This window comes from Syngnathus acus, chromosome 1, assembly GCF_901709675.1.
Source record: "Syngnathus acus chromosome 1, fSynAcu1.2, whole genome shotgun sequence".
Classification (NCBI taxonomy): Eukaryota; Metazoa; Chordata; class Actinopteri; order Syngnathiformes; family Syngnathidae; genus Syngnathus; species Syngnathus acus.
The window spans coordinates 3,410,535-3,435,916 of record NC_051087.1 but is presented as its reverse complement, the minus strand read 5'-3'; the positions used below and the strand labels follow the sequence as shown (position 1 = coordinate 3,435,916).

The window sequence follows — 25,382 nt, the reverse complement described above, 5'->3', positions numbered from 1 at the left end:
TTCCCTACTTGTCTATGACAATGTGGCGTAACGTGCTCGCGATGTCGCAACAAAACAACTGTGCTCACATCCTCAAAAAAAAAAAAAAAAATAGATTTCAACATTGTGTTTGGGTAATTAGGACTCAATGATGTCAAATAACTCCCTTGTCATGTTTTAGCGTTTGCCGTGAGTGAGCTCATGGCACTGCAATGACCTTAATCTGTCACTCTCTCATCCTTATTGCCTTGCGCTCAAGATACGTAGCGTTTTTTTACGCGTGCGCATCGTGCGCCATTTTACTCGTGCGTGTCTGTCGGTTTCAAGTGCGTACACAGTCAGTTGATGAAAAGGTCAAAAGCGACAAACTAAAATGACACCGAAGACGGTTAAGGTATTGCGACATTTTGGATAGAATTGACTTGACTTCAACTCAGAGGGAATTTTGTAACAACGTTGTCAACGTATTAAATTCCATGTCAAGTAAAACGGCAGTTTCAAACTACCGTATTTTCCACACTATAAGGCGCACCGAAAAACTTCCAATTTTCTCAAAAGCTGACAGTGCGCCTTATAATCCAGTGCGCCTTATATATGGACCAATATGGATTCGTGGATGAGGACTAATTTATTAAAGTAAGCTTTATTTTGTGTGTTGTGTGATATTAACGTTTGAGCAACGTTGAGTTATTGATATAATGTTTTCACTATTTGAGTGTAACTATATTGTGATTGCATTAACGTTTGAGCAACGTCGAGTTATTCATTCTATGCGCCTTATAATCCAGTGCGCCTTATATATGAACAGTTTTAAAATGGGCCATTCATTGAAGGTGTGCCTTATAATCCGGTGCGCCTTATAGTGCGGAAAATACGGTAAACTAAATTTAAAAAAAAAAAGTCCTATAATGGAGAAATTTGTTTCATATACTATGTTTCATAAAATGAGTCGGTCTTTCCGATAAGGAATAAAAGTTGTCACTGGTGACTTATTCGCAAGCGGAATGTCAGACGTGTGTGTGTGTGTGTGTGTCTGTGTGTCAGCACATCAAGAGTGTGATGTCACTGCAGTGGAAAGTCTGACAGTGGAGGTGTGTTGCATCCTCGGAGGCGTGAGCTTATTTATGTAAGGAGCCAGGTGTACTTGTTTAGTACTGCTACACACGCACACACACACACATATATACACACGGATGCACACACACACGCGTAATGGTGAGGCTCCAGCCTGCCCTTAATTAGCATCTTAATTAGATTCAATAGCGTTTTTCTTATTCATCTCTGAGAAACAGACGTCAGCTTCAAGACTACATTTATGCTTGCCCATCAATAGCAATGAAAGCTCACGATGTCATCTATCCCATCATCTCCCCTCATATCTATGTGCACCACCAAGTCTATCTGTACGACATCTTTATATTTCCTGTACTTTGTGATCTACTGGATTTCTATCATTTCTATATCAATTTTGCCTGCAACACCTGCTATTTATGTATGCTACGTATATAGTTGTCTACCCGTACTTGACCCGTCTAATAGAGAAAATCTGCAAATAATCGATGCCCATTAAAATGATTTTATCACTAATTGGAAAGTTTATATGTAGTTATATTATATATATAATGATATGTAATTATTATAATTATCTAAAATTATAAATATATTATAGATAATATTTAGTTGAATACATTTTATCTCCATTACATTTTATATTAATGCAATTAAATTATTATATATATATATATAAATAAAAATATATATTTATATATATTTAAATGATCTTTATATATACGTACATATATACATACTATATATATATATACACATGAAAAATTACGCAAATTATTTTTTTCAAAATTGTTCAGTTGATTGGTGGTGAGGTAGATATTAGCGATTATAATGCAATGGCTAAATAAACAGCGTCGACAGCTTCTTTCTCTCCCCCTTCAATGCCACTTTGAATTCCCCCCCTCCGCCCCAGCACTCAGCACCTCCCATATTGACAAAGGCGTCTGCTGTGACCAAAGTGTCAAATGCTCCAAGAATGTCCCTCCGGGTGTGTTTGTGTGTGCGCGTGTCCCTCCGTACTGTCACGGGCGACACAGATGACAGCTCCAGTGTACTGCGCCCGAGACATGGATGTCACCATCTTGACATGATTGTCAGGAGAAAGAAAAAGGGGAGGGGGGGGGTCTATCAAAGAGCAACGTGACAACAAGATATGCAGAAAAATCTGAATTCAAGTGCTGGACGTTGGGAAATCTTTCCATTTGCTCATTTCCTGCAAATCTATTTTGTCACATCTCTCCAGGTTCTACTCGCTCTTATGATTTGAACATCACCTTTTTGTACAATACTACCACAAACTTTACTTGCACAAAATAATCCCACGATAATAGCAAACACCGACTTTGTTGTTGATGTCATATCTGTGCTTGGGGTTTTGTGTATTTTCCAGCCTCTCAGACAGGAAGTGCTACCTTAGCAATGTGAGCAAAACACAGGAAGTGCCTCAAATTCCAACTTTTACACGAGTGACGGAGGGAGAGCCCCAGAGTTGGAACAATGGGCTAACAGAATAATAGATTGTATTGGTTCAGAGCATGAGAATATATTCTGTTTGGCTGTCTATCTATATTTATATATGTCCACCTCATGTATATTTTTATACAAGTATAATATTGGATATGATGTCTATTTATGGAGTCATACTTTCTCCAAGTGTATTTCTTTTCCTGAATCTAATTTCTGCCCCCACCATCCATTAGTACTTCTCGTTACTCTCCTGCCAGCCTCTTCCTCAATCTATCTTCCACTCCCCGGTTCTGCAATCTTCCTCCATCAATCTCACTCTTCATCCATCTCTGCTCTTCCATCTTTCGCTATCTTTCTCATCCTCCACCTTGCACAGACTTGCGTTTGATTCTTGAAAGGCAATAAAACATTTTTAAATTCTCTACCTCCTATTTGCTCATTTTCTTGGCCTGCTGAGATGCCAGAACACGCTTTCTCTTCTTCTTTGAGACTCATCTAGTCTGGGCTGGTCTGCCATCTAGTGGAGACAATTGTTATTACAACTTAAGACTGTTGAGTTAATAGTAAACAATTTTTGTATTTTCAAAAATGAATCCCAACTGTATGTCAAGTGTGTAATACAGCAACAGAACAAGCTTGGGATGACACGGCCAGATAAAAGATGAGGGGTTAGGTGCGGAAATGTGTCCATGCGAGTGTAAATTCCGAGGGGCACTGCGGCACACGCAGCTGTTTCACTCCCATCCAGATGTCAGAAGAAAAGGAGAAAGAGAGTGGCAGAGAAACATGCACGGGCCTACACATCGCGTGTTTTCCCGAGCATGCGGTTCTGAAACAACATACCGTATTGGCCCGAATATAAGACGAGTTTTTTTCTTCGTCTTACATTCGGGGTCTAGACAAAGTCTTACTTTCAAACTTGAGTCTTGACAAAGAGGGGGTCGTCTTATAATCGGGGTCGTTTTATATTCGGGCCAATACGGTCAGTTGGTCTCAATGTTTTATAATCAGAAAAATCACTTTTGATATCCACTGTACGTCCCCTCTAACTTTAGAATGGAGCTACCTTGCTTATCTCGTGCTAGGTGGAATTCAAAACGATTGGAATTGTTGCGTCGCTTCATCTTTCAAACGCTCAAAAAGTCATCCGTCATCTTTCTGCCGACGTGTTTTCATGGGGGAGCCGTGAACTTTTGACTTATTCAGACACACACACACACTACTACAGACAAGAACTGTATCTATTTCCCTCCTCAGGATGTTTTGAAAGCGAAAGCCTTCCTCGTGTTTACATCAACACGACCGCCAGCATCTCAACGTGCGTTTGTCGCCTCTTTAAAAAGAAGGCCGTGGTGCAGGTTGAAGGATATACGTTGCGAAAGAAACCAGAACACTACCGTCATCATCTTTCTCCAGCTGTTTCTCTCATGAGAAATTATTGCTGGACTGAATCCAAACACAGAACACAAACGCACACACACAAAGTCCGATGTCTGTATGGCTGGCACGAGAGCCAAATTCACAATTTGATTGCCTGTGTGAATTGTTTTGTAGCAACAGTAGCTGTGATGGTGCTGCTCGATGATCTTCCAGCTGGGAGGGTGATGAGATATCAATGAAATGCAAGTGCTTAAGATCATTTTGATGCTTTGCTGGGTGCTGCCGTTTTGGTTAGCAACAAAATTCAGACTGGCTTTATTTCTTTGTACGTTCTTCTACCTCGCCTCTTGTCAGGAGATGCGGGTTTGAGCCAAAAAGCAAGATCACGGATACGAGATGCTGGAATGAGTTTCCTCCACGAGATCTCGGAGGGGTCAACTGGGGCGGCTCGGGAATCTGATTCAGATGTATTTTGGAGGGCGGCCCAGGAAAAGGGAGAGATTGTCTCTTGATTGAATGAAGTAGCTGAGGGAAAGCAAGTTTGGGCTTCCTTGCTAAACCAATGGCCAGCACAACCTGACCCCCGGAAAAGCGGAAGATGGATGAAAACGATGTGTAAGCTGTTTTGAATGGCCAGTAAGATGAGTTCAAGTGATTTTGGAGTGATTCAGGGGCAGTTTGGGACCGTTTTAAGGGTGAATGCAGAAATCAAAAACGAGAAAGGAAAGTCAGCCCCATCAAATGCAGAAGAAGCGCGCACAGTCAAAGCCCCTGATTACGCGCCACCAAGAAACAAAGTGGCTGAGGTTCAAAGGCGTTCATTCTTTTCCGATGCCAACGCAGCAGAAGGCTTTGGAGGGGGAAGCGGCGAGCGAGATAACATTCACAAAGCTGTGTTCCGAGCAAAAGAATGCTTTGGGAGAAGGGGGTGGGAAGGTGCATCCAACACGGCGGCCGAAAGACAAAGACAGACAAAAGGTGGAACAAAAAACGGAAGAGCGATAAGCAGAAAATGATGGATACGGAACGCGAACGAGAGGGGGCGGCGCGCACGCTCGCCAATCGGGCAGGCGTCAAGGTCACGCGAGGGTGGAGACTGAAGACGCTCCGCAGATGTGAACAATGACAGGGAGATAATTTCAACATCTCAGGAGTGCCTTGTCCCACTTTCTATTTATATATACACATACATACATACATACATACATACATACATATATATATATATATATATATATATATATATATTAATAGGCGGAGAAAAGACACTGCGTCAATCACTTTTGTGTGTTTCATCGCTAAGCTCTTTTCATGTAAATCCTTACTACAAACTACACAATGAAGTCACTTTAATCTCAGCACACCCACACACACAAAAAAAAAAAAACACACACACAAAGTATTTGTCCACTTTACACTAATCCCCATAAACTGATTTGTAGGACTTTTGAATAGTCTTTAGTTCAAGGGATGCCCGATTTGGACAGAGTAAAAGGAGAAGTCCCCCCCCCCCATACAGTGCTGAGACGAACGTCTTAGGTCAAGCAAGAGACGACGGACTGTCGGCGGTCTGTGCCTCCTCCACATCTTCAGAACTGACGGCCAGTGTGTGTGCGTAATATAATATTATTATATTATATTAAATTATATCATATCATATATTATATTATAATATACACATCCATATACATATTATTGACTTATTGAAAACAGATAAAGTTAAATGACAAATTGTTCAGCATGGAATCCGGACTTCATGAGCGCATTTGAAAAGTGCATCAACAGCGCCCCCGCTTGTTCAATATGCGAAAGTACAGAGAAAGCCTAAAACGAGGATTATTTTAGAGAAGAATCTATTTCAAGTGAGTATTTGACCTTTCTAAACCTACGACTCTATTTTTAGGTATTTTATTGATGCAATTTAAATTTCGAATTATTTTTGAATGTTTTTCACATTTGTCTCCAAATATTACTATCCAAGCCCAACATATAGATTTTGTATAATGAGGCATATTCAGTCTTTAAAGTCACATGGCATAATTTCCAGAGGTATAAATCTAGTTATTAAAACGAAAAAGTTGACATTTTTAAAATATAATTTGACAAGTCAAATTACTCATGAGGAAATGCGTAAATTTTAAATTCATAATACAAAAAATCCTAAACATCTTGTGGAAAACTTAATACATAAAGAACTAGGCAATATTTCTTAGAGGTTAATATTGACTTCACGGGGCTGCAAACGTCTGCTGTGCTTATTATGAAAAAAAAATGAACGCTTAAATGGACGGTAACGGTGGGATTGACCTTTCTCAAAATTGCTCACTGTAATCCCCTTCTGCATCCAGAAAGCCTTTTGAATGCGGCCGTAATGCAATTTGGGGCGAGAATTCAATCTGCAGTGGCGCCACTTAAAGGCGTGCGGTTAGCACACGTTAAGCATGCTTCTGGGCAAGCGAGGGTGGAATATTATTCGGCGAGCGCTGCCAAAAAAGCGAGAGAAAAGTGGGAGGGAGAAGGCGGCGAGGTTAAAGAAGAGCCAGGGCGGAAAAGAGGAGGATGTGAAGACAGCAGAGATCCATTCAGGCACGTGTTGCGTTGATTTTATCCAGCTTTGCCGTATCTGGCGAGAATTCAAGCCAACAGTGCCCCTGCTGGGGTACTCGCAAAACTACAGTATACAGGAATTTGACATTTTTGAGCATCGGACAAAACACCAAATATACTTTGAAACTTATCTTACAATTTTTCCCTTTAAATAAAACAGCAAACAGACAATTTGACTTTTGGAATAAAGTGCACCCGTAACCTAAATCGAGCTTCTCATACATACAAAGATTGTCTCTTTGACAAGATGCGTCAGCTCATGTATTTCCTCGAACCGATTACTGCGCTATCTTTTATATAGTGTCCTTTGCGGCATTTTAAGGATAATTCTAATTTCAGCGAGACAAAAATAGGCAGTGTTAAGTGTATGTAATGTGAAACTTTGGGAGTTTTGAACATAGCATGTCACCTCTGACCTATTTTAAATGGTCGAGGCAATTCATTAGAATCGGAACCGTTTCAATCCCGAACCATAAACACAACATGTTGTATAAAACATCCTGATTATTGTCCCACTTATGCATTGGAGACACGTTTTGCAGGTGCTTGACAGTAAATAAGTACTTGGCAGGTCACAAGCAAGCATGACCTGATGACATTCATTAGCAGCTTCATTAGACCGAAGGGCAACGCTCATTACGGAGAGATGGCAGACAAACGTGAAAGTGACTGTGTCACAAATGCTAATGTACCGTTGACGCTGAAAATGACAACATTTTTGTGAATTCGTAAAAGTCCCCCAGACACAAGGGTTAAAAAAAGGCAAAGGTCTACATTGTCCAGAGGTCCAAGAACCGAACCTTGGGGAACAACATCGGAAAGAGGGATGCAGGAAAACCAGGCAGTTGTACCTTTGACAAATTTCAGATTATTCAAATCAAACAAAATGGAATTATCGGCTGATTTTTCACTCATATTATGGCAAATAAGCGACAAGCCACGATGGTGTTTATGACTTGTTTCTCTCCTACCTTCATGTATTTCAAGTGAATGAACACGAAGCAGGGTCGTGTAAACTCCTTCCAGTTGCCGCGTGGCTTTCCAATGTGTTTGCGCTTTTTAAGCGTGGACTCGATTTTCGCAAATTTTCACATTAATCGTAGCGACAGTAAAACAACGGCGCATCCACGTGTGCTGTGAAAAAAAAAACATCTCTTCAGCAAAGATAAAATCCATTCACACGCGACAAAACATCTATTTACGCCTGCGTGCACCCAGGGACCTTGTTTTGGGACTTTAACAAATAATTATTTGGGACCCTGCTTTAGAGGAGTTAGCAAGAAAAATGTTTTGATTGATTAAAACATATCAACAGCAGAATCCCATCCACCATAGATATAAACAAGTACTGCAATCAAGTGAATCAGTAAGCTAATGCTAGCGTTAGCGAGAAATTAGCGAGAAGCTAACGAACGCATTTTACATACTGTGTCCCCCAATAATAAAACAGAACCTTTCGATACAATTCATCTAATACAACTACTCAAAATACATCCACAAGAAGTGACAACATAGAGCGCACAGCTCCAAAATCAGTAGAAAGACCGATGCTAATGCTATAAAAACGAGGGCATCATAGACATGCAATAATATGCAAGTGAAATACAGTTTTGTCATCTCAAGCTTACCGTTTTACTGTGTCCGTCGTTTCCATGGAGTAGGTGAAGGAATTGAACCCTCAATGAAGTCTTCAGACGAATCCTTCTCTATACTCTCCACTTCGGCATCCTAGAGTTGTTTGGACTACAAAAGTCTCTCCGAGTAGAAAAGATGGCGGATTTGTTAAGGTGCACCCGAGTAGAAAAGATGGCGGATTTGTTAAGCCACACCCATTACCTTGTTTGGTCGTGCCGTAATGGTAAAAATTACCTAATGGAACACGTATAAAAATGAACGGAGTCAAAAACAAATCCTCCAAACAAATTATAAAAGTATCTTTGCAGCTCTTGGAGGGTTTAGATTAAAAATATCTACAACCCAGGAGACTCCAGGTGCAAAATAAAATCTAAAAATATATATAAAAGCAAAAAAGTGGATTTTGCATTCACACAGTTTCTACCGAAATTGCATTTTTTAGTTTGTTTATAGTACTTTTGCTCTGTGACTGTCAGCATGTCATTTTTAATCACCTGTCAAAGCAGGCATTTTTTTTTACACATTTTGCAGGGTGGCTGTTTTGCATAAATATCGCTGAAAGAAGTTAAGAAAAGTACAGTACTTGAATCTTGGCTCTTAATACATTTTTGCAGGTCATTATGTCTCAAAAAGATGTCGTTTTTGGAAATATTCCACTTTCTGGGTTCTGTGTGCTGTAAAAAGGTGATGACTTAATACAGGTTTCGGATATTGTGGGAACACTGCTGGAAACAAGTGAGTTTCATTTATTTATTTTTGGTGGGTCAATTGTTAGTTTCTGATAAGTTAGAATTTGCTATGAAATTAGAATTTCCTAAAATTTCCCAGACATTTTGAAAAATTTTCAAAAATCGTCCTAGAATTTCTGAGAATTTTCCAGAGTTTCTGCACCAGTGCTTGTTTGGTAGAGTCCTGTGAAGTTGTAATAGGTTTGAAAGATTGCTGGTATAAAGATGAGTTGGGTCAGATTCCGAAGCTTTCTTTGAGATCTGAGGCAAAGATTTCCCGACATTTTGCGTCAAACAAATATGTTGAACATCGAGTTCAGGGATTCTACTGTACGTACATGAAAAATAATGTTATTATCAAATTAATTACGGAGAAATTATAACACTTTTTACTGTTAAAAGAAATCTTTTGAATGCATAATGCAAATACAAAAGTCTCCATTCTGTGGTCTTGGAAAAAAAAAAAATGGTGAACAAAATTTTAAAAAATCCAAAGTACAAACAACAAGTCTGGACATCACCCTTCCGCACTGTAAACGGAGAGGTCATAGGCCATGGTGACGAGCAGTTCCCACGGAAACTGATTGAAAGGCCTCTGGACCGCCCCCGTCGCCTGACCTCGATTCTCCTTAATCATCAGCAGCACGTCCTCGTCGTCCAGCACGCGGATGAGGTCGCCCTCGTAGTCGCGGTAATTCAGCGCAATGTCATCCACCTTGAACACGTCCCTGAGAACACACACAGACAACAGCACACACACTTCAATGCAGCGGTTGCCATGGAGATGAAAACAATGAACTCATTTCACATTGGATTAATGATGCCCGCTAACACATTACTCCCCTCGTTCTTTTTATTTTTAGCCTGGAGATCCATTTTTTATGAGGGGGATTTTTTTTTCCTTAACATACACACTGGCAAATATATCAGAAATATAGAAAAAAAAAATTTTTGCCATACTTGAATGGTGCTAAAAGTGAAGTAGCAAGCAAGGAATTATTCCAAAAATTAAAAACTATACAAATTAAAAAAGTGTACAAATAGTGTAAGAACATTAAAAATAATACAATTAAATTAGGTTCATAAAATAAAATTGGGACAGTGTTAGAATCATACTTTTCCAATGTTTTTTTTTTTTCCAAGAATGGTTGTTGTAATGTATATACCGAATATTTACAGACGTAAAAGTAGAGCTGAACGATTAGAGATTTGGTATTTTCATAGACAGGCGCAATTAGAAAGAGGCGTTTGCGCCGTAGTAGGAGTGAACACAGCGGCTCCTCTCATTCCCTTTAAATACAGCATACAGTTTGACTGTGCGGAAGCAGACAGAGACTGCATGGAACTCATACTTTATCTTTTGGAAGTGCGTAGAACAACAATTACCTCATCCGAGACATCAGCTCCTTGTGTGTTGGCTGGATGTTGAGGTCCTCTTGAACGCACACGTCCCTGCAAGTGGACACGCAGACATTACAAAATACAAAAAAAAAAAAACAGCTAAGCTAAGCTATCGTCGGGTTTTTTTTTCGGCTGTGGAACGAATTAAACAAATTACACTGTATTCTTATGGAAATATTTGATCCAACATACCACTATTTCAAGTAGGTCCCGGAACGAATTAAATTTGTATGTAGAAGTTTGACTGTAGTAAAAAAAGTAAGCAAAATATCAATAAATATATAATAGGTATGCTTCCAAAGTGAAAGCATCAGGACGGACGGGCGGACGGATGGATGGAATCATATTATAGAAATGATGTAATTGTACCTGGTTTGGATTCCAGAGGGGGTGAGCAGATAGCATCGCAGGCAGCTGTAGGTGTGGCCTTCTCCTTCGTCCTCCGATTCGCTCTCCGGGAGGGGCTTGATGATCTTCACAAAGGATTGTGGAAAAATACCCGTCTGGTTGTTGACCGTGCCCTGTGGCAAATAATGACAATCAAATGTGAGGAATTCGCACCCGGAGACGTGTTAGTCTGACTAATTAGCTCGTGCAGGATAAATGACAATTAGCATGTAAGCCTGGCTACTACGCTTCAGTGTGTGAGTAATCATAAATATTTAAATAAGTAAATAAAGCAATTATCACTTTTCCAAACACTGCTTGACTTACCAAGTGAACGGAAATGGAAACCATTTTTCCCTTAGGAAATTAGTTATTTTATTTTGAATAATATTATTACTTTAAGTAATAATGTTATATTCAAACATTCTTAACAAGTGGGAAAAAAACACAATCCAACATTCTGTTTTCTAAATGTATGTTGAGATGACACAATAAACATATTATGACATTTTTACCATTAGCATTATTGGATCTGTGTGCGGAGCAGTCAGAAGGTAAAAATAAGACGAAGATAAGAGCATCCTCCACAATGGCTTTGTCACCCCCTCACTGCACCCACCTCCTGTTACTTCATCTTTTTAGCAGCTTTTATTGGCGTCTGCACACTAAGCACGACTTCTTTGTTCAGATACAAAATATTAAACTTTTGTGCACAATACATTTGAATTTTAATCTTTTGTCTTTACATTTACATATGTGACACATTTTAAATGACCTATTTGAATGTTTCTTTTTCCCTCCCAATTATGTATTTGTTATGTTTGAATTCAAATTATTTTGTTGTGTTGTTGAATTGTTAGTTAGAAATAATTATATTAATTTAGTTATTTACTAAAACTGTATTTATTTCTTTTATTTAATTGATCATTTACTTTATTTATTATTTATTTATGATTTAATTTCAATTATTCTTATTTGAAGTTTTGATTTATACATTTACATTTTTTTACTTCATTTAGAAAAAAAAACAATTAATTTTGATATTTTTTATTTAACATGTATGCATTATTTTTCCTTTCCTGCATAAGCACAGAGATAATGTTCAAACTGGGCACGATACCACAGTGGCAACTGCAACCTCATTTTTAATAAACACAAGCTTACTGTTACTGCAGTTAGATGTTTTTGGTAAAGGAGCATTAAGGATATTTTAAGGGGACACCTGATGGAAAAAGTTTGTGAATCGTCAATCTAATCAAAAGGCTTACTTGAAGCGAGTCACGAGAACGAGTCATGTCACACCACTCTTCAAATCAGCATTTTCTTGCATAAATGCCATCCACATTTTTTGGGGGGGTGATTTGGCACTGTACGTACCTCCAGCCAGTCGGTGTTGACTCGATGCAGCAGGAAGATCAAGTCTCCTCTCTTCAGGTTCAACTCTGCCTTGCTACTGCCACAAAAGTCAAACCTTGCCTGGTGCAAGAGAAGAAACAGTTTAAGTTGAACTTTGTCTCGTAATTACAATTGTTTAGTGTTAGCTCAGCTAACAATTTCACATGTGCGTGGGTGTATTATGTAATATATATTATCAAATATAAATAAATATAAATAAATACTATTACATATTACTATTACTTTATATCTATATATATCTTATTACAAGCCGTCCGTCCATATATATGTATATATATATACATATATATGTATATATATATATATATATATACACATATATAACTGCAAAAAAATATTTGAAGTTCACAATGGTAAAAGTATTTCCCACCATCTTAGAGGAAATAAGCAAACCAGCAGGCATGCTCGGAAAACAACCCAACATTTTTAAGTATATGCATCATCGAGCCAAACAAGCAGCGAGCACGGAGGGAGCCGCGACGAGATGATACGCACAGCAGTGGCTCAGCTGCCCCCCCCCCTAAAGGAAAAAAAATCAGAGCAGCGAGAGCAGTGGGAGGGAGGTGAAGAAGGAGAGGAGGAGGAGGTAGGAATAGTCAAATTTAAACAGAGGTGAGGGGCTGACAGATCACTGCTGCCTTTGCTGTCCGCTTGGCTTGCAGCGAGTGTGGAAGATCGGGATCGAATTCACGGGACGATGTGTGGTGAGCGACTTTGTCTCGTTTTTATCATCTGCGGAACTATTATAAAATGCTATTGTGTATGCGCGTTCTTATCAACACACACAGCTTAATTGGTGACTGTTCATTTTAATCAGTTGTAAAAATTCCGATCATTCCAAATGCAACACGTCAAAAGTGATGCATGTAAAAAAAAAAAAAAGAATTGTTTGAATTATTCAACAGGTCATGAATACTTCATGTTGATCTGTACGTGCTGAGGAGAAATTTGTATTGAAGGAATCAAATTATTACATTTGTGCAATATCAGGGATTAATTGATCATTCTAAGTGTTTTCAAAAAGGTAAAAATAATACTACAGTATTTATTGTGTCTTTAAATCATGTCGTGTTGTGTTGTGTGACCTAATGGTCTACGATGGGTCAACAAGACTTGTGTCTGTGTGTGCGTGCGTGACTTTAATCCCAGTGTGAACAGAATGAGTAATCTAGATTAACTATCAGATTAGTTTGACCATGTTGACACCAACACTCCCACACACAAACTAAGTATAACAGACACATTGAACTCCTTGAAGTAAGAATGTCTTTGCACAGAACTTTTGTTGTAGCCTCGAGTTGCTTTCTGGGTGTAATGTGCTTGTTTTGGTAGCGATACTGCGGACAACAAAAACTCATTTAATTGCCTTTTTTTCACTAAATCTAGAGTTTGATTTGCTTGGTTCAGTAGCATACGACTTTGAAATTTGTGCACAAATGCTGCTCCGCAAAAACATAAACATTTTTTTTATTAATTAATTCAATTAATCTAAAGGTACAGTTACACAAGCATTTAAGACATAGAATCTAAATTGAAGTCATTAGATTCATTTATTTTATGTTTTTGTTGAATATTGTTTTGAATTGATTCACTTTTTTAATTTTTAGGTGTGAAAATGCTGATATTTTAATAATGAGTTATGAATTAAAATTAAATTGTTCATTATTTACTACCTCAACTATGCACATACACATTGACAATACAATTCTGACACAAGCAAAAAAGTATAAAAAATGTATTAGTCAGAAAACACAATAATTCTGCTCAAACAAATTCCTAAATGTTGGCTTTTTTCTGTTATTCATTTCATTCTTTTAAATATATATTTTAAATGTGTTCATTTTTGTGTAAAAATGCTGATATGCAAGTAAAACAAAAAGCACACATTTTAAAATGCACAGTATTCTTACTTTTTGCATTTTTGTCTTCCCATTTGTTAAAAGTAACTCCATCCAGACTTTTTTTTTTGTTAGAGATTATTTGACAGAGAACAATAATTTGACATCACTTGCCAAAGTCACTAGAGCGCAAAACAGAAAGACAGTATACGGGATTGCATTGATTTCCTCGGAGTTCATCAATGTTTGCGGGAAAAAAAAAAAAAAAATGTATGCACGGTTAGCAAGAATGGAGCAGTTGAGCTCCGTTGCGCCGGCGCGATTCGTTTGCGCATGGCAACGACTGTAAATGACGCCTGGGTTGAGCTCGGGCACAGGAGCAATCATCTTGAGCAATTAGTGGCGCGCCCACCCGCCCTAACAAGCTTGTAAAAAGCTTTCGCTCCTTGATTAGCGGCAGCGAGGAGGGAGCTGGCGTTCCCTAGGAGAAAAGCCAAAAGAGGAATCTTTCCTGAAGCCTGTACCGTCGGTCTCTACTGGATGGAGATTTGACTCGCTGGATTGTCTAACTACTGTACCTGCAGGCCAATTCGAAACTGTCAGCCATGTTTCCATGGTTACAGCTAAGAATCCTCCACCGTTTCTGGCATGCTGAATGGGATGTGAGGAATGTGAAAGTTTGGAGAGAGCTGCTGAAAATGCATAGCAATGAAGAAAAAAAAGGAAGTCGCCAACAAATTCATGACTTCTGCTTTCTGATTGTCCTGATTGAAAAAGCGACCGGGACTCTCCTGACCCACTTCGGGTCTACGGAAACCTCCTAATTGGGATACTTTTGCTCAAATTCTGTAAGTTTCCAATGTAAGTTTGTTTGCGGGGATGCACACCGAGGGGGCACTCGGAGAAGGAGCAGAAATAAAATGTTGAGTAGGTTGGCAGCATTGTGGGTAGATTACACCAGTGTGGGAGAGAGAGTGAGGGAGAGAGCGAGAGGCAAGTGAACTATAGAGAGGCTGAGCTCAGTTGGCCAATAAAAGATTGCTGAAGTGTGCAGACGGTTTGGTATGCTCCATTTTTTGAAATGCATTCGTTTCTACGCAGTTTTGATCAAGTGTTTCTGCAAGAGCACAAAGTGCGCTTAGAACAAAAGCAGCAGCACCACGTGAATTCAGGCCATGAACTTTTGAACACCATGAAAAATGATCTTCCATTAGATGGCAGAAGATCCAATGAACCTGTTGCCATTCGTTTACTTGCTACATATTGACGTTTAGTCGTTTGGATTTGTGCGTCTACGCCCCCTACCGAGCTGGATTTAGTGCAGTTGTTACGCTGTGGGAGGCCATGGAGATGGTAACCATAGCAACAATAACAAATAAAGACAATTGTGTATATACCTCAGCCCTGGGTGATGAGAAGAGGTCTGGCTTGGGTTTGACTGTCTTCCTAAGAGGTCAAGAAAATGACATTTAGGAGGAAGTAATGAGAGTCGAATGTTGCATCATCTCCACTTACCACATGTTCACCTGGTGAAACACGCTATGGTACTAACAACGGTCATCACAAATAAGGAAGTAAGCTAGGATCGTTTTTCCTTAGGGGCGGGGCAAGAATATCCAAGTACGAATGCAAAACACAGTTGTTGGTTTTTACAGCCCCCGAAATTCTTCAGAAAATGATGATAAAGATTCTTTAGATGGTGCCTGCGAGACCTTGGGTTGAAATGTAGGGGGGGGGGTCAGTGCCCCAGCGGACCCCCCTCTAGCTCCGTCGCTGAAATTGAACTAATGTCTCTGTGGCTTATAGATAAATGAGCAACCTGACTCATGTCTCCTGCGTTAAATTGATTATTTTGAGAACAATATAAGTTTTGTCATTCTGACAATGCTTCTCTGACTCTTTACCAATTCTATCAGAGGTGCTTCATGACATACACGGACGAAGGGGCTCACACTTTGCGGGTAGGCGGTCGCAGACGCCTGAGCGCTCGAGGCTGATGTTGGCCGTCCAGCTCCGTCTGGTAGAAGAACATCCTGAGATCCTCATCCAGCAGCAACCATGTCGGCAGGCCCAACAGCCTCTGCACATGAGAGGAGGAATCGGATTGGGTTGTGGGAGTCGAGTGAGGTGGAAGGTTGCGTAGCGGGAAAAGATGGAAAGTAAAACCATGTAGGTTGCGGCCAAACGAGCAAGGCAAGTGAGTGGGAGAAGACGACGACGAGAGAGAGAAAGAGAGAGAGAGAGAGAGAGAGAGAGAGAGAGAGAGAGAGAGAGAGAGACGCCTACGTGTGCAGCTACATCTGCAAACTAAACGCCATCCACCTACTACAGCATCTTTCGTCCCACTTCTACGTAAAGTTGCGAAAAAAATTCAAACGCTGCGATTACCTTCATGTACGTGTTCAACTCAGGGATTCGGCTCTCCGCAATCTCCCGCTTGTTGCCGATGAACACTTTACCTGGAGACAAAGAAAATGCAGTTTATTATTGTACTTTGGAAAATAAATGCAAGATCACTCAAGTTCGGGGAAAAATAGAAAATGGCAACAATACAGCAAAATGGCAATTTGCAGGTGGTCTGTAGAAATTGTAGAACTAATCTAGTCAGATATTTTTGAAAGTTGGCAGTTACCCTGTACCCCAAAAATTGGCCATCTAGAGTTAGCCACTGCTAATCCACATGGCTGGAAAAAAAAACTCTGGATTAAAACAAAATTAGTGGGCAAAAGAGTCATTCTGCTATCTAATGACTTGTTTCAAAGTGTCCTCAAAGAACTTTTTTTTTTTTCTCCATGCCGCCCGACATATCATCCCACGTCTCTCCTTCGGTTTCCCTTTCTATCTTGATGAGCTCCGCAATTAAACCCATCAGCTCTAATATCAGCAGATTCCTCCGTGGCAGATGCTAAAGTTTGGAGAAAAGTTGAACCTTCATCATCACCTCCCAATTCAGTGAGTGAGACTGATTAAAATCATAATATATTCCATTTCCGCAAAAGAATATATGGTGAGTAGGAAGCATAAATTCAAACCAGCACATTTTGAAAGATTTGACTACTTTTGAATTTCAAAAAGATGCAATAATGCAATACTGGTCTGAAACGATAAATTGGTCAACATCGAGACTTTTTTGCGAAATGACTTTGTGTCTAATGGGAAAAAACAAAAACAAGTGTTGTGCTCAAATTAAAAATGTGTCGATTTTTCATCGGACAGAACCACCAAGAAAGCAATCGTGCCAACGGTACTTAGCGATGCTACACCCACCAAAGCTAGCAAACTAACAAAATACGAGCTAATCATGAATCAATTATTGCAAAATCACAACAGTGATTGACTTGAGTCATTACGGCTGATAAAAGTATCGGTGACACACCGACAGTTTTGTGTTTAACTCCATTCTGAGTGATTTCATTGCTGTACTTTCGGTACAAAGCGTTTAGCGGCATCCTGTGGCGCAATCAACTTCCGCCCCTGTGGCGCAAACAGGTGCACCGCATCTCCAGCAGCCCGCAATCAAACTCCAAATTGTTTCGTAAGCTACTTTTTGCACACAGCAGGCCCACAAGCAAAAAAAAAAAAAACTTTCTGGATGCCAGAATGAATAAATCGTTACGGAGATGGGATTATTCAACTGATACCTGGAAGTGTGGGCAGCCCGCAGGTGTTGGGACCAGGTCTGTCTGGGTCCTCTGGAGAGTATCTGGACTCCAAGATCTGGTGCAGGCTGAAAAACTCACTGTAGCGCCTGTAGATTAGATACTTGCTCCATCCTTTGGTTTTCACCTCAACAACAAACCTCTGCACAGTGAATGAAAGACAAAGATGTTTTCTCAGTTGCTTTGAAATGCTAACATGTTTTTTTTTTTTTTTCCAAACTTACAAAGTAGTCGATGAAGCCTTTTTTCTCCTCGATATCCGCAATGGTGGCACTGATGGGGATGTTATTAGGCAGTTGGTCAAAGTCACTAGGTAATAGAAAACACTGTGTTAAAATCAATGATATAATATATATATATATATATATTTTGGAGTCACCATCCGCCATTCTAGAATTGAACCCAACGCCATTTTAAATGTAGTTTACAGAACTATAGTTTGCTGTGGTTTCCCCATTTTAAAATGATTGAACAAGAAATATGTGGTTTCCCCATTTTAAAATGATTAAATAAGAAATATAACACAAGCGTGGCCTACCCCAACCACATTTGTAAACTCACCTCTCGTAGCGTAGCTGCTGCGGTAGCGACATGGCCGAAGGTGTCAGACAGTGTAGAAAGCAAACAAAATATTTCAAAGTGTGAATGATAGCATCAGGAAGTGAGGGGTTGGCAACCAGGAAGTGTTTTGTACGGGGCTTTCCAAACAAACCAAAAAAGGGAACTATAGATGAAACATGATTGCAATTTAGCAAAATTTTATCTACAAAAAAAAGCAATACATTAAATATTTGGATTCATTCAAGATGTGCATACATTTATGTGACGTTGCCCATTTGAAGTCTTTATGTAATAGTATTATCATTTCAAGACATTATTTTATTTTTACTCTCATTATTTAGAGGAGAAAATGTCTTAAAATTGTACACATACTGGCCAGTGGTCATTTTTTTTACACCACCTCAAAAAAGACTTTACACCATACTCACCAGTCACCACATTCAAATACAGTGGCGTAGCAGGCCTAAGTGTTCATCAAAAACAAGGCACGGGTGTTATTCGACAGTACCTGTTATGTAATCAAAATTGAGACTTTATTAATGAACAGGTGGATTTGAAATGTTAAGTTTGCGACTGATGCAATTTTTTTTTGAAAGAAGTAGATGTTAGTACCTCACCTAAAATGCGTGAGTGAGGCTTCTCAGTCGTGACTGACGATTGGCGTTGAATCAGACGTGATGGAAAGTGAAGGACAAACAGCACGAGCGGGAGTGTTTTGCCGCTGTGTGTGACACTGCAGTGAAAAGATGTGGAGAAATACACACAAATACACAACGCACACAAGTTCAGACACTTGTGGAGGATGCCATTCAATCTTTTTACATTGTGTATGAAAAGAGAGTCTTAATAAGTTTGAATTCTGATTAAAGTGGGTTGGTGAAGTAAAATAAAATAAGTAAAATGTCTTTCTGTATTCATTGCGTGTGGGTCTGGAACTTGGTTATTATTTGCAAGAGTTTGTCACTTATCCGATTTATTGTGTCATTACGTAATAAGAGGCTGGATGCGTAACAGGCCGACCAGCCAACAACTTGCTCTTTCCTTTTTCAAAACGCGCCCACGGCCGCCCTCACATGCCGAGGCCGTAGCGTGGACGCTAAATATACCGTTGTTAGCGCCGGTGCATATTCTGTAAATACTTTGGGGCTTCCGTCTTCCCACTCAAGCTGCTTACAGTAGTTAGCCACAGCTGCTAATGAGTCACTTATAGTAAATGCTTTTTCAAAAATGATTTTTGAACCTAATGAAATAATACAAGAATAATAACATATAGTGATGAAAAACATACACTACATACTTTTGTCTTGTATGTTGCCATGGCAATGTGTACACTTCTCACAACGTATTGCGTAACTTGTATTTCCTCTGCATGTCCATTCATCCAGCTGACAGGATGGTGATGACGGACCTGTTGAAAGCGGAGGAGATCAAGAAAGCTCTTGATGCCTTTGCAGGTTGGATTCGTGTGCATTATTACATTATACGTGATTTGTTGTAGTACCAATACCAACCTATGAGAGGCAGCACGGTGCCACAATGCACCCAGACTGTGGAGAAATACAGAGAAACCAAAGTGAGGATTTAGCGTTGAGAAAACTGACCCCCCCCTCCTCCTTTATAATTACCTATTCATACCACAAGATGGTAGCAAAGCACTATGTCTGTCTAAATGAATTACGCAGTTTCTTGGGTCTTGCTGGTCCACAGGCCTTTGCGGTCTTGGCCCAATTATCGGTATGTGTGTAGCTTGCTTAACGCTGATATTCTTCGGCCTCCTTTGTTTTGCTGAGTAGCAGAGACATTCGACCCTAAAAAGTTCTTCGACCTGGTGGGAATGACGGCGATGTCGGCCGAGAGCGTCAAGCAGGTCTTCCGGGTTCTTGATGTGGATGGAAGCGGTTTCATAGAAGAAGATGAACTCAAGTGAGTCAAACAAGAAAACATTTCTGCTCATTTTTTTTTTTTTAACATAATCAACCGCAGAGAAACATTCCATCTTGCTCAGGTTTGTGCTGAAGGGTTTCTCCAAGGATGGCAGAGACTTGACAGATGATGAGACAAGAGTGTTCCTCAAAGCTGCGGACAAGGACGGCGACGGCAAGATCGGAATTGACGGTGAGAGAAGTCTGACGACCTTTACTGTCAGAATGCTAACGTATAGAGGGACAGATGTACAAGTTGATATGAAACATAACCTAGTTAGTCGAAAGAACAAAAACAATCAGGGGTGGTGAATTTACTGGCGACAGGTCTCAGTGGCCCAATTCATTCCACTTTGGAGGTTCCTCTGTATTTTCCGCACAGTAGCATACAAGATTTTGTCTCATTGATTTTTTTGCTCACCAGAGTTCGAAGCGATGGTGCATGAGTAGGAGAAAGCAGGACCTCTTCTTCGTCCTCCGCCTCCCTGAATTCATAGTTTGTACCTGCCACCATCAAACTTCTTTCACCTCCCCGGGGGAAGCCACACATGGAGACGGACCGGCCTGACCCGCTCACCCACGAAAACAAGCAGCGTCTATGGGGAGGTGTTACCAGATTTGGGTTACATGTTTTTGTTGGGTATCAAATGTACTTCTCAATCGTTCTTGATGAGCTCATAAAGATGGCTTGGTGCTAGTGATGTTGTATTCCAAATGATTCTTTTTCAGAACTGTTCATTTTTATGGTTTGGTCACATGCCAGTGCACCCGCATTCTTTTGCTCTTCACCACGCAGCCCCACTCATCCGTGCCTAAAAATTCACAACCAAGAAAGTGAGAGAAGACAGTAAGAAATGACAATAAAAGAGTGATTGAGTCATGGATATTTCTTTTTTTACTTCTTGTTACCTCCAAAACAAACCTGTTGAATATTAAAATACACCATCAGCATTGAAATAAGAAAAGTGGAAGTATAATAATTGACTGAATCACCTTTCATGCCTTACAAAATAGAAAACCAGGAAAAGTATTTGAGATTTGTTTGTTTTTTTAATAACAAAACAAAATGTGTTTCACGAGGGTGCGGGGATGGTGACACCCAAACAATGAATCCACCTAAAAACTGCGTAAATATTCTTTTAAATGTTTCATGCTCATGTACAAACCCCGAGACTGCCCCCCCCCCATCAAAGGATGCGAGGGGCGGATCGGTCATCGGTCTTGGTGGGGCGAAGCTTCACGGTGGCGAACGGGTTTGTGCCTCTGAAATGAGAGCATGAATCTTATGTGAGTGTTTATCAAAAAATGCATTTTCAATTGAATTACCTTGGAAATAGAGGGTGCTCAGGTGGGCCGTTGGGTGATAAAGCCTAAAAAAAAAAAGATTTGATCTCTTTTGGTCGCAGAGATGATATGTTGAGTTCACCGTCTTCCAGTACCTGTGTGTCGATGGCGGGAGAAACCGGTCTCAAATCCACAGATTCCCGTTGGAGATTCAGGCTCTTTGGGGGAGGGGGCGGAGGAGGCGGAGCCTCAGCTACGATTTTTGTCTGAACGGGTTTCGGCTCCACCACCTGCTCCGCCTTCTTCTCAGGAAGCGGAGAGACGAGTCGGAAGTCTACAGATGCTCTGCGATTGGGTGTTGCCGGCGGAGGGACATCGCCGTAACTGCTGCTTTCTGATTGGTCGTTTCGGGTGTTGCCGGGGTCCAGCAGGTTGTTCATACTACTACTCCGGAGAGAGTCGCCACTGAAAATTTAGAAGAATATTAAATGGACTGCAGAGGGAGCGAAAAATAATAATCTCTATCATATAAAAATAATAAATAATAACAAATAATATCCATCACCTGTCGAAATCATCAATGGGGCCAACATAAGCAGCAGGAAACCAGCCCTGCCTGTAGAAGGTGACATAAGGAATGAAACAACTCCTTCAAAATTGTTAAAGTCCCAGCAAGGGAAAAACGTACCTTAAGTTGCTGTCGGTGCGGCCGTACAACCAGCCGTTACGCGGTTCCTGGACCAGCACCGTGACTGTCTCCCCACGGTTGAAAGGCAGCAGCTTGGGGTTGGATGAGGCGGGATGAGACACCAGGGCCTTCATGGGACGCCCTCCGGTTAGACCCAGAGATTCCCCCACCGAGCTGGAGCGAGAGCGGCTGGGGAGGGGTGATGGCGCTGAGTTTTGGGGAGCAAACAGAAAGATTACTAGACCAATCAAATTCGATTGGGTCTCCAAATGGGTACATTTACGCCCATTTTTAACCAGTAGGGGGCAGCAACGCACTTACTGTGTCAGCAACAATGGAAAAGAACAGAATGGTCCTGCTCAAGATTTTTGAGCAAATCTTTGATCTATTTTTTTTGTGTATTCACTAAGCAAAGTCAATTGATTGTGGTTATGTTTCCCCAAAGTCGATCAAGGACATTTTGTCGAATGTGTTAATGGTTTCGAAAAGAGCTGGACAACCACCTCGTGAGGGCACCTTGCCCAGCGCCTGTTGCTCACGCCTGGCCCAGGACATGTCGTCATCTCTGGCAACCGTCTGGAGCAGGGAGCTCACGGAGCCTCGCAGCTGTAGGGATGCAAAAGAGTCTTTGGTATAAGTATTTGTTTTTTTTTTTACTGAAAATACTTTTCATCTATCTTTGTCAGGCCGACTCATAAAATGCTTTTGCAGAATAATCTGAATATCCACCTGTTGCCATTTATATGACATAATAGCTTTGCTAGGTATTTGTGTTTTCTGTTTGGATCGTTTTTGTGGGAATTTTTGTTTTGCTGGTGTGCCGTGAAATTTGTCGCTTGACTGAACTGACAAAAACCAGTACCTGTGCCTCTTGGTCCAAATTGGTGGGAGTCCGAGATCCGGAACCTCTGGTCTCATTGACTTTCTCCTTCCATCCTTCTGCTTTATGCTGGAGAGCCATGCCTGTCTGAATACAGATGAGAAAGGTGCTCACCTCATTAAATTCTGGCCTGATCAAACGGCAATAAGCAGAAAAAGGCCTGCGGCAGTTTGCTTATTAAAGCCCTGCCCTTGCTTGTTTGTGACTTTGACAAATGGTTTGTCGGGACGCATTCGATTAACTTTGCATTGCTTATTGCAACTTTTGCTTTGTAGAAAGTTGGAGTTGACTTGTATGTGTGCTTATACCTTGTTAACAAGGAAGAGAAGTGACTGGGCCAAACCGCAGTGTTTCTCAGCCAGGAAACGATATCGCCTCTCTTCCTCCTTCAGGATCTCCTGCTGGCTCTGTTTCAAGTACTGCATATAGTCGCTGCTCTCCTAGTAACACGTCACGATTTGCGTTCACGGAAATGGGATTCACTTCATCCACAAAGCACAGCGAAAAAGCCACATTACCAGAGAGTCCCTGAAGGCTCCCCGTCTTAGCTGCTTCTCCAAAGCCTCTGCCTGGTTCCTCACCTCCAATTCATACACTCGCCGGCTCCCCTGCAGCAGCACAAAAAAAATCCTGCAATCCTCAGCAAAACACATTTCCAGTGTTCCACAAAGGCCCTTTGCAGCCTCACCTCGATATACTCCTCATCCAACTTGACGTTCTTCTCCATGGCTTGTAATACCTCCACCTGGAACCAACGGAACTGCAGCAGGGAGAACGAAAGAATCAGTTGCTTCCATCATCACGTTCGTGGAAATGTGCCATGAGGATGGTTGTAAGAGCATCAACGTGTACGATGTGTACTGACCACTCCTTCCATCTCAGCGGTGAGTCTTCGTTGTGTCTCAGATAACTGGATCAGGACATCCCCTGAAACAGGGCAGACACATTACGCTTTGAGAAAAGGTATTATTACATCACACAAATGACTGCCGACCAAATGTTAAGTTTCAAAAGGCTGCTCTTGAGGACACGAGTAGATTAGGACTGGAAGGAAAAAAAAAAAAAGACTCCCCTCATTAATAATTGAGCATGTGTCACTCAATAAGACCGCTCATCAAGCTGACCTTCTCAAGTTCTCAAAAGCAGCAGAAGCACGTGCGCTCTCATTAACAGAACCAACCAACCACGTGCGACAGGTCCCATAGTGAAAGTGACACTGGTGGAAAATACCAAAGGGCACTCGTGCGATCACACAAGTGCACCGTTACAACAGGCTTTTTGTTGTCGTCGCCGAATATCGCGATAACTTACCGAGAGATCGAGAAGATAGTGTGTGAATGGCCTGGTCGCCCATCTTGGCTACAGCACTGAAGTAGCCCTCGCTACAAACAGCTAATGCTGTAAAAACACACCGAAAATAAAATATGTGTATAAAACAATCTCTTGAGATCATTGCCGCAAAATACAAATGTTTTACTGAAAGGTTTACACTACCGTTCAAAAGTTTGGGGTCACAAAATTGTTTGGGTGACCCCAAACTTTTGAACGGTAGTGTATATATTTATTTAGATAATTATTTATAGATTATATATATAATCTTCTGTGTAAAAAATCTTATAATATATATGTATACTTATATTCATAGATTATATATAATCTTATACAAATATAAAATATTATTTATAATATTTAATTCATAATATTTTATTATAATAATATTTACACTACCATTCAAAAGTTTGGGGTCACCCAAACAATTTTGTGACCCCAAACTTTTGAACGGTAGTGTACATGTATGCACGTGCGCACACACACACACACACACACACACACACACACACACACACACACACACACACACACACACACACACACACACACACACACACACACACACACACACACACACACACACACACACCCTGGAAAGCTTTGACATAGCTGTTTCCCAAAGCAACGAGCTTCTGAAGGCCCGGGTTGAAATGCTCCATCAGGTTCTGCAGAAGAAAAACAAGAATGGACGTACGTAAATTCTGCTCTTAAACCAAAAGCCAAGATGTGTTAAAGAGTTGATACTCACGGAATAGACGGATAAGGTGGATTTGTGCAGCTGGTCACTGCTGGTTGCCGACATGGTGCAAATATGAAATTCAAATATGTAACAGCGGCAAGAGACAGCAGCCGGGGACAGAGCGCTCAAATCCGCACTTGAAAAAAAAAAATTCTGTCCTCGACCAAATCCTCTTGCGATGGAAATTCAGCTCAGTCTGTGGATTAGAGCGGGCAAGCGGTCGAGGGCGAGAGAAAAAGGGAGCAGATGCCACTGATATGAGCTGCCAGGTGAATTATTGATTAGCATGCCTGAAAGAAAAGGAGGCAGAGGACGGCCAACGAGCTGCGACGCAGACTCATTAAGTTATATGAGGACAACTACTGGCTTTATTGTACACATTAAAATGGCGGTGACGGAGCTGGAAGAGCA

General features: G+C 40.7%; 3 protein-coding genes and 1 long non-coding RNA gene across 4 annotated transcripts; 1 reads left to right on the top strand and 3 right to left on the bottom strand.

Annotated features, from left to right (window-relative positions):
• Nucleotides 1-6,918: 6,918 nt before the first annotated feature.
• Nucleotides 6,919-8,348, bottom strand: LOC119120524. The gene is made up of 2 exons (XR_005097535.1): nucleotides 8,130-8,348; nucleotides 6,919-7,635 (listed from the first exon to the last, which is right to left on the bottom strand). It is a non-coding gene; the product is annotated as an uncharacterized LOC119120524 (long non-coding RNA).
• A 434-nt stretch (nucleotides 8,349-8,782) lies between these two features.
• ncf4 (neutrophil cytosolic factor 4) lies at nucleotides 8,783-18,250 on the bottom strand. Its single transcript, XM_037250319.1, has 10 exons — nucleotides 18,127-18,250; nucleotides 17,790-17,874; nucleotides 17,548-17,707; nucleotides 16,295-16,365; nucleotides 15,859-15,986; nucleotides 15,304-15,352; nucleotides 12,030-12,128; nucleotides 10,635-10,786; nucleotides 10,251-10,316; nucleotides 8,783-9,592 (listed from the first exon to the last, which is right to left on the bottom strand). Exons 1-10 carry the CDS (start codon nucleotides 18,156-18,158, stop codon nucleotides 9,382-9,384), a joined length of 1,053 nt encoding a protein of 350 aa, XP_037106214.1. The 5' UTR covers nucleotides 18,159-18,250; the 3' UTR covers nucleotides 8,783-9,381.
• Nucleotides 12,654-20,926, top strand: LOC119122118 (parvalbumin-7-like). The gene is made up of 5 exons (XM_037250328.1): nucleotides 12,654-12,772; nucleotides 19,512-19,580; nucleotides 19,920-20,049; nucleotides 20,132-20,241; nucleotides 20,473-20,926. Exons 1-5 carry the CDS (start codon nucleotides 12,766-12,768, stop codon nucleotides 20,496-20,498), a joined length of 342 nt encoding a protein of 113 aa, XP_037106223.1. The 5' UTR covers nucleotides 12,654-12,765; the 3' UTR covers nucleotides 20,499-20,926.
• baiap2l2b (BAR/IMD domain containing adaptor protein 2 like 2b) lies at nucleotides 20,665-25,274 on the bottom strand. The gene is made up of 14 exons (XM_037250307.1): nucleotides 24,981-25,274; nucleotides 24,822-24,897; nucleotides 24,212-24,298; nucleotides 23,766-23,827; nucleotides 23,589-23,660; nucleotides 23,419-23,508; nucleotides 23,209-23,340; nucleotides 22,883-22,987; nucleotides 22,524-22,626; nucleotides 22,021-22,228; nucleotides 21,898-21,948; nucleotides 21,488-21,797; nucleotides 21,375-21,418; nucleotides 20,665-21,311 (listed from the first exon to the last, which is right to left on the bottom strand). Exons 1-14 carry the CDS (start codon nucleotides 25,032-25,034, stop codon nucleotides 21,236-21,238), a joined length of 1,470 nt encoding a protein of 489 aa, XP_037106202.1. The 5' UTR covers nucleotides 25,035-25,274; the 3' UTR covers nucleotides 20,665-21,235.
• Between the last annotated feature and the right edge of the window lie 108 nt (nucleotides 25,275-25,382).

Coding starts and splice junctions, on each gene's coding strand:
- LOC119122118 (XM_037250328.1), top strand. Junction 19,581..19,919: donor AGCTCTTGATGCCTTTGCAG/GTTGGATTCGTG, acceptor TTTGCTGAGTAG/CAGAGACATTCGACCCTAAA. Junction 20,242..20,472: donor CGGCAAGATCGGAATTGACG/GTGAGAGAAGTC, acceptor TTTGCTCACCAG/AGTTCGAAGCGATGGTGCAT.
- ncf4 (XM_037250319.1), bottom strand. CDS start 18,158: ATGTCGCTACCGCAGCAGCTACGCTACGAGAG. Junction 17,875..18,126: donor CAGCAGCTACGCTACGAGAG/GTGAGTTTACAA, acceptor TCTATTACCTAG/TGACTTTGACCAACTGCCTA. Junction 15,353..15,858: donor CGACCGCCTACCCGCAAAGT/GTGAGCCCCTTC, acceptor TTGACCTCTTAG/GAAGACAGTCAAACCCAAGC.
- baiap2l2b (XM_037250307.1), bottom strand. CDS start 25,034: ATGTCGGCAACCAGCAGTGACCAGCTGCACAAATCCACCTTATCCGTC. Junction 23,661..23,765: donor CCGCTGAGATGGAAGGAGTG/GTCAGTACACAT, acceptor TCCCTGCTGCAG/TTCCGTTGGTTCCAGGTGGA. Junction 21,949..22,020: donor CGCACCGACAGCAACTTAAG/GTACGTTTTTCC, acceptor CACCTTCTACAG/GCAGGGCTGGTTTCCTGCTG.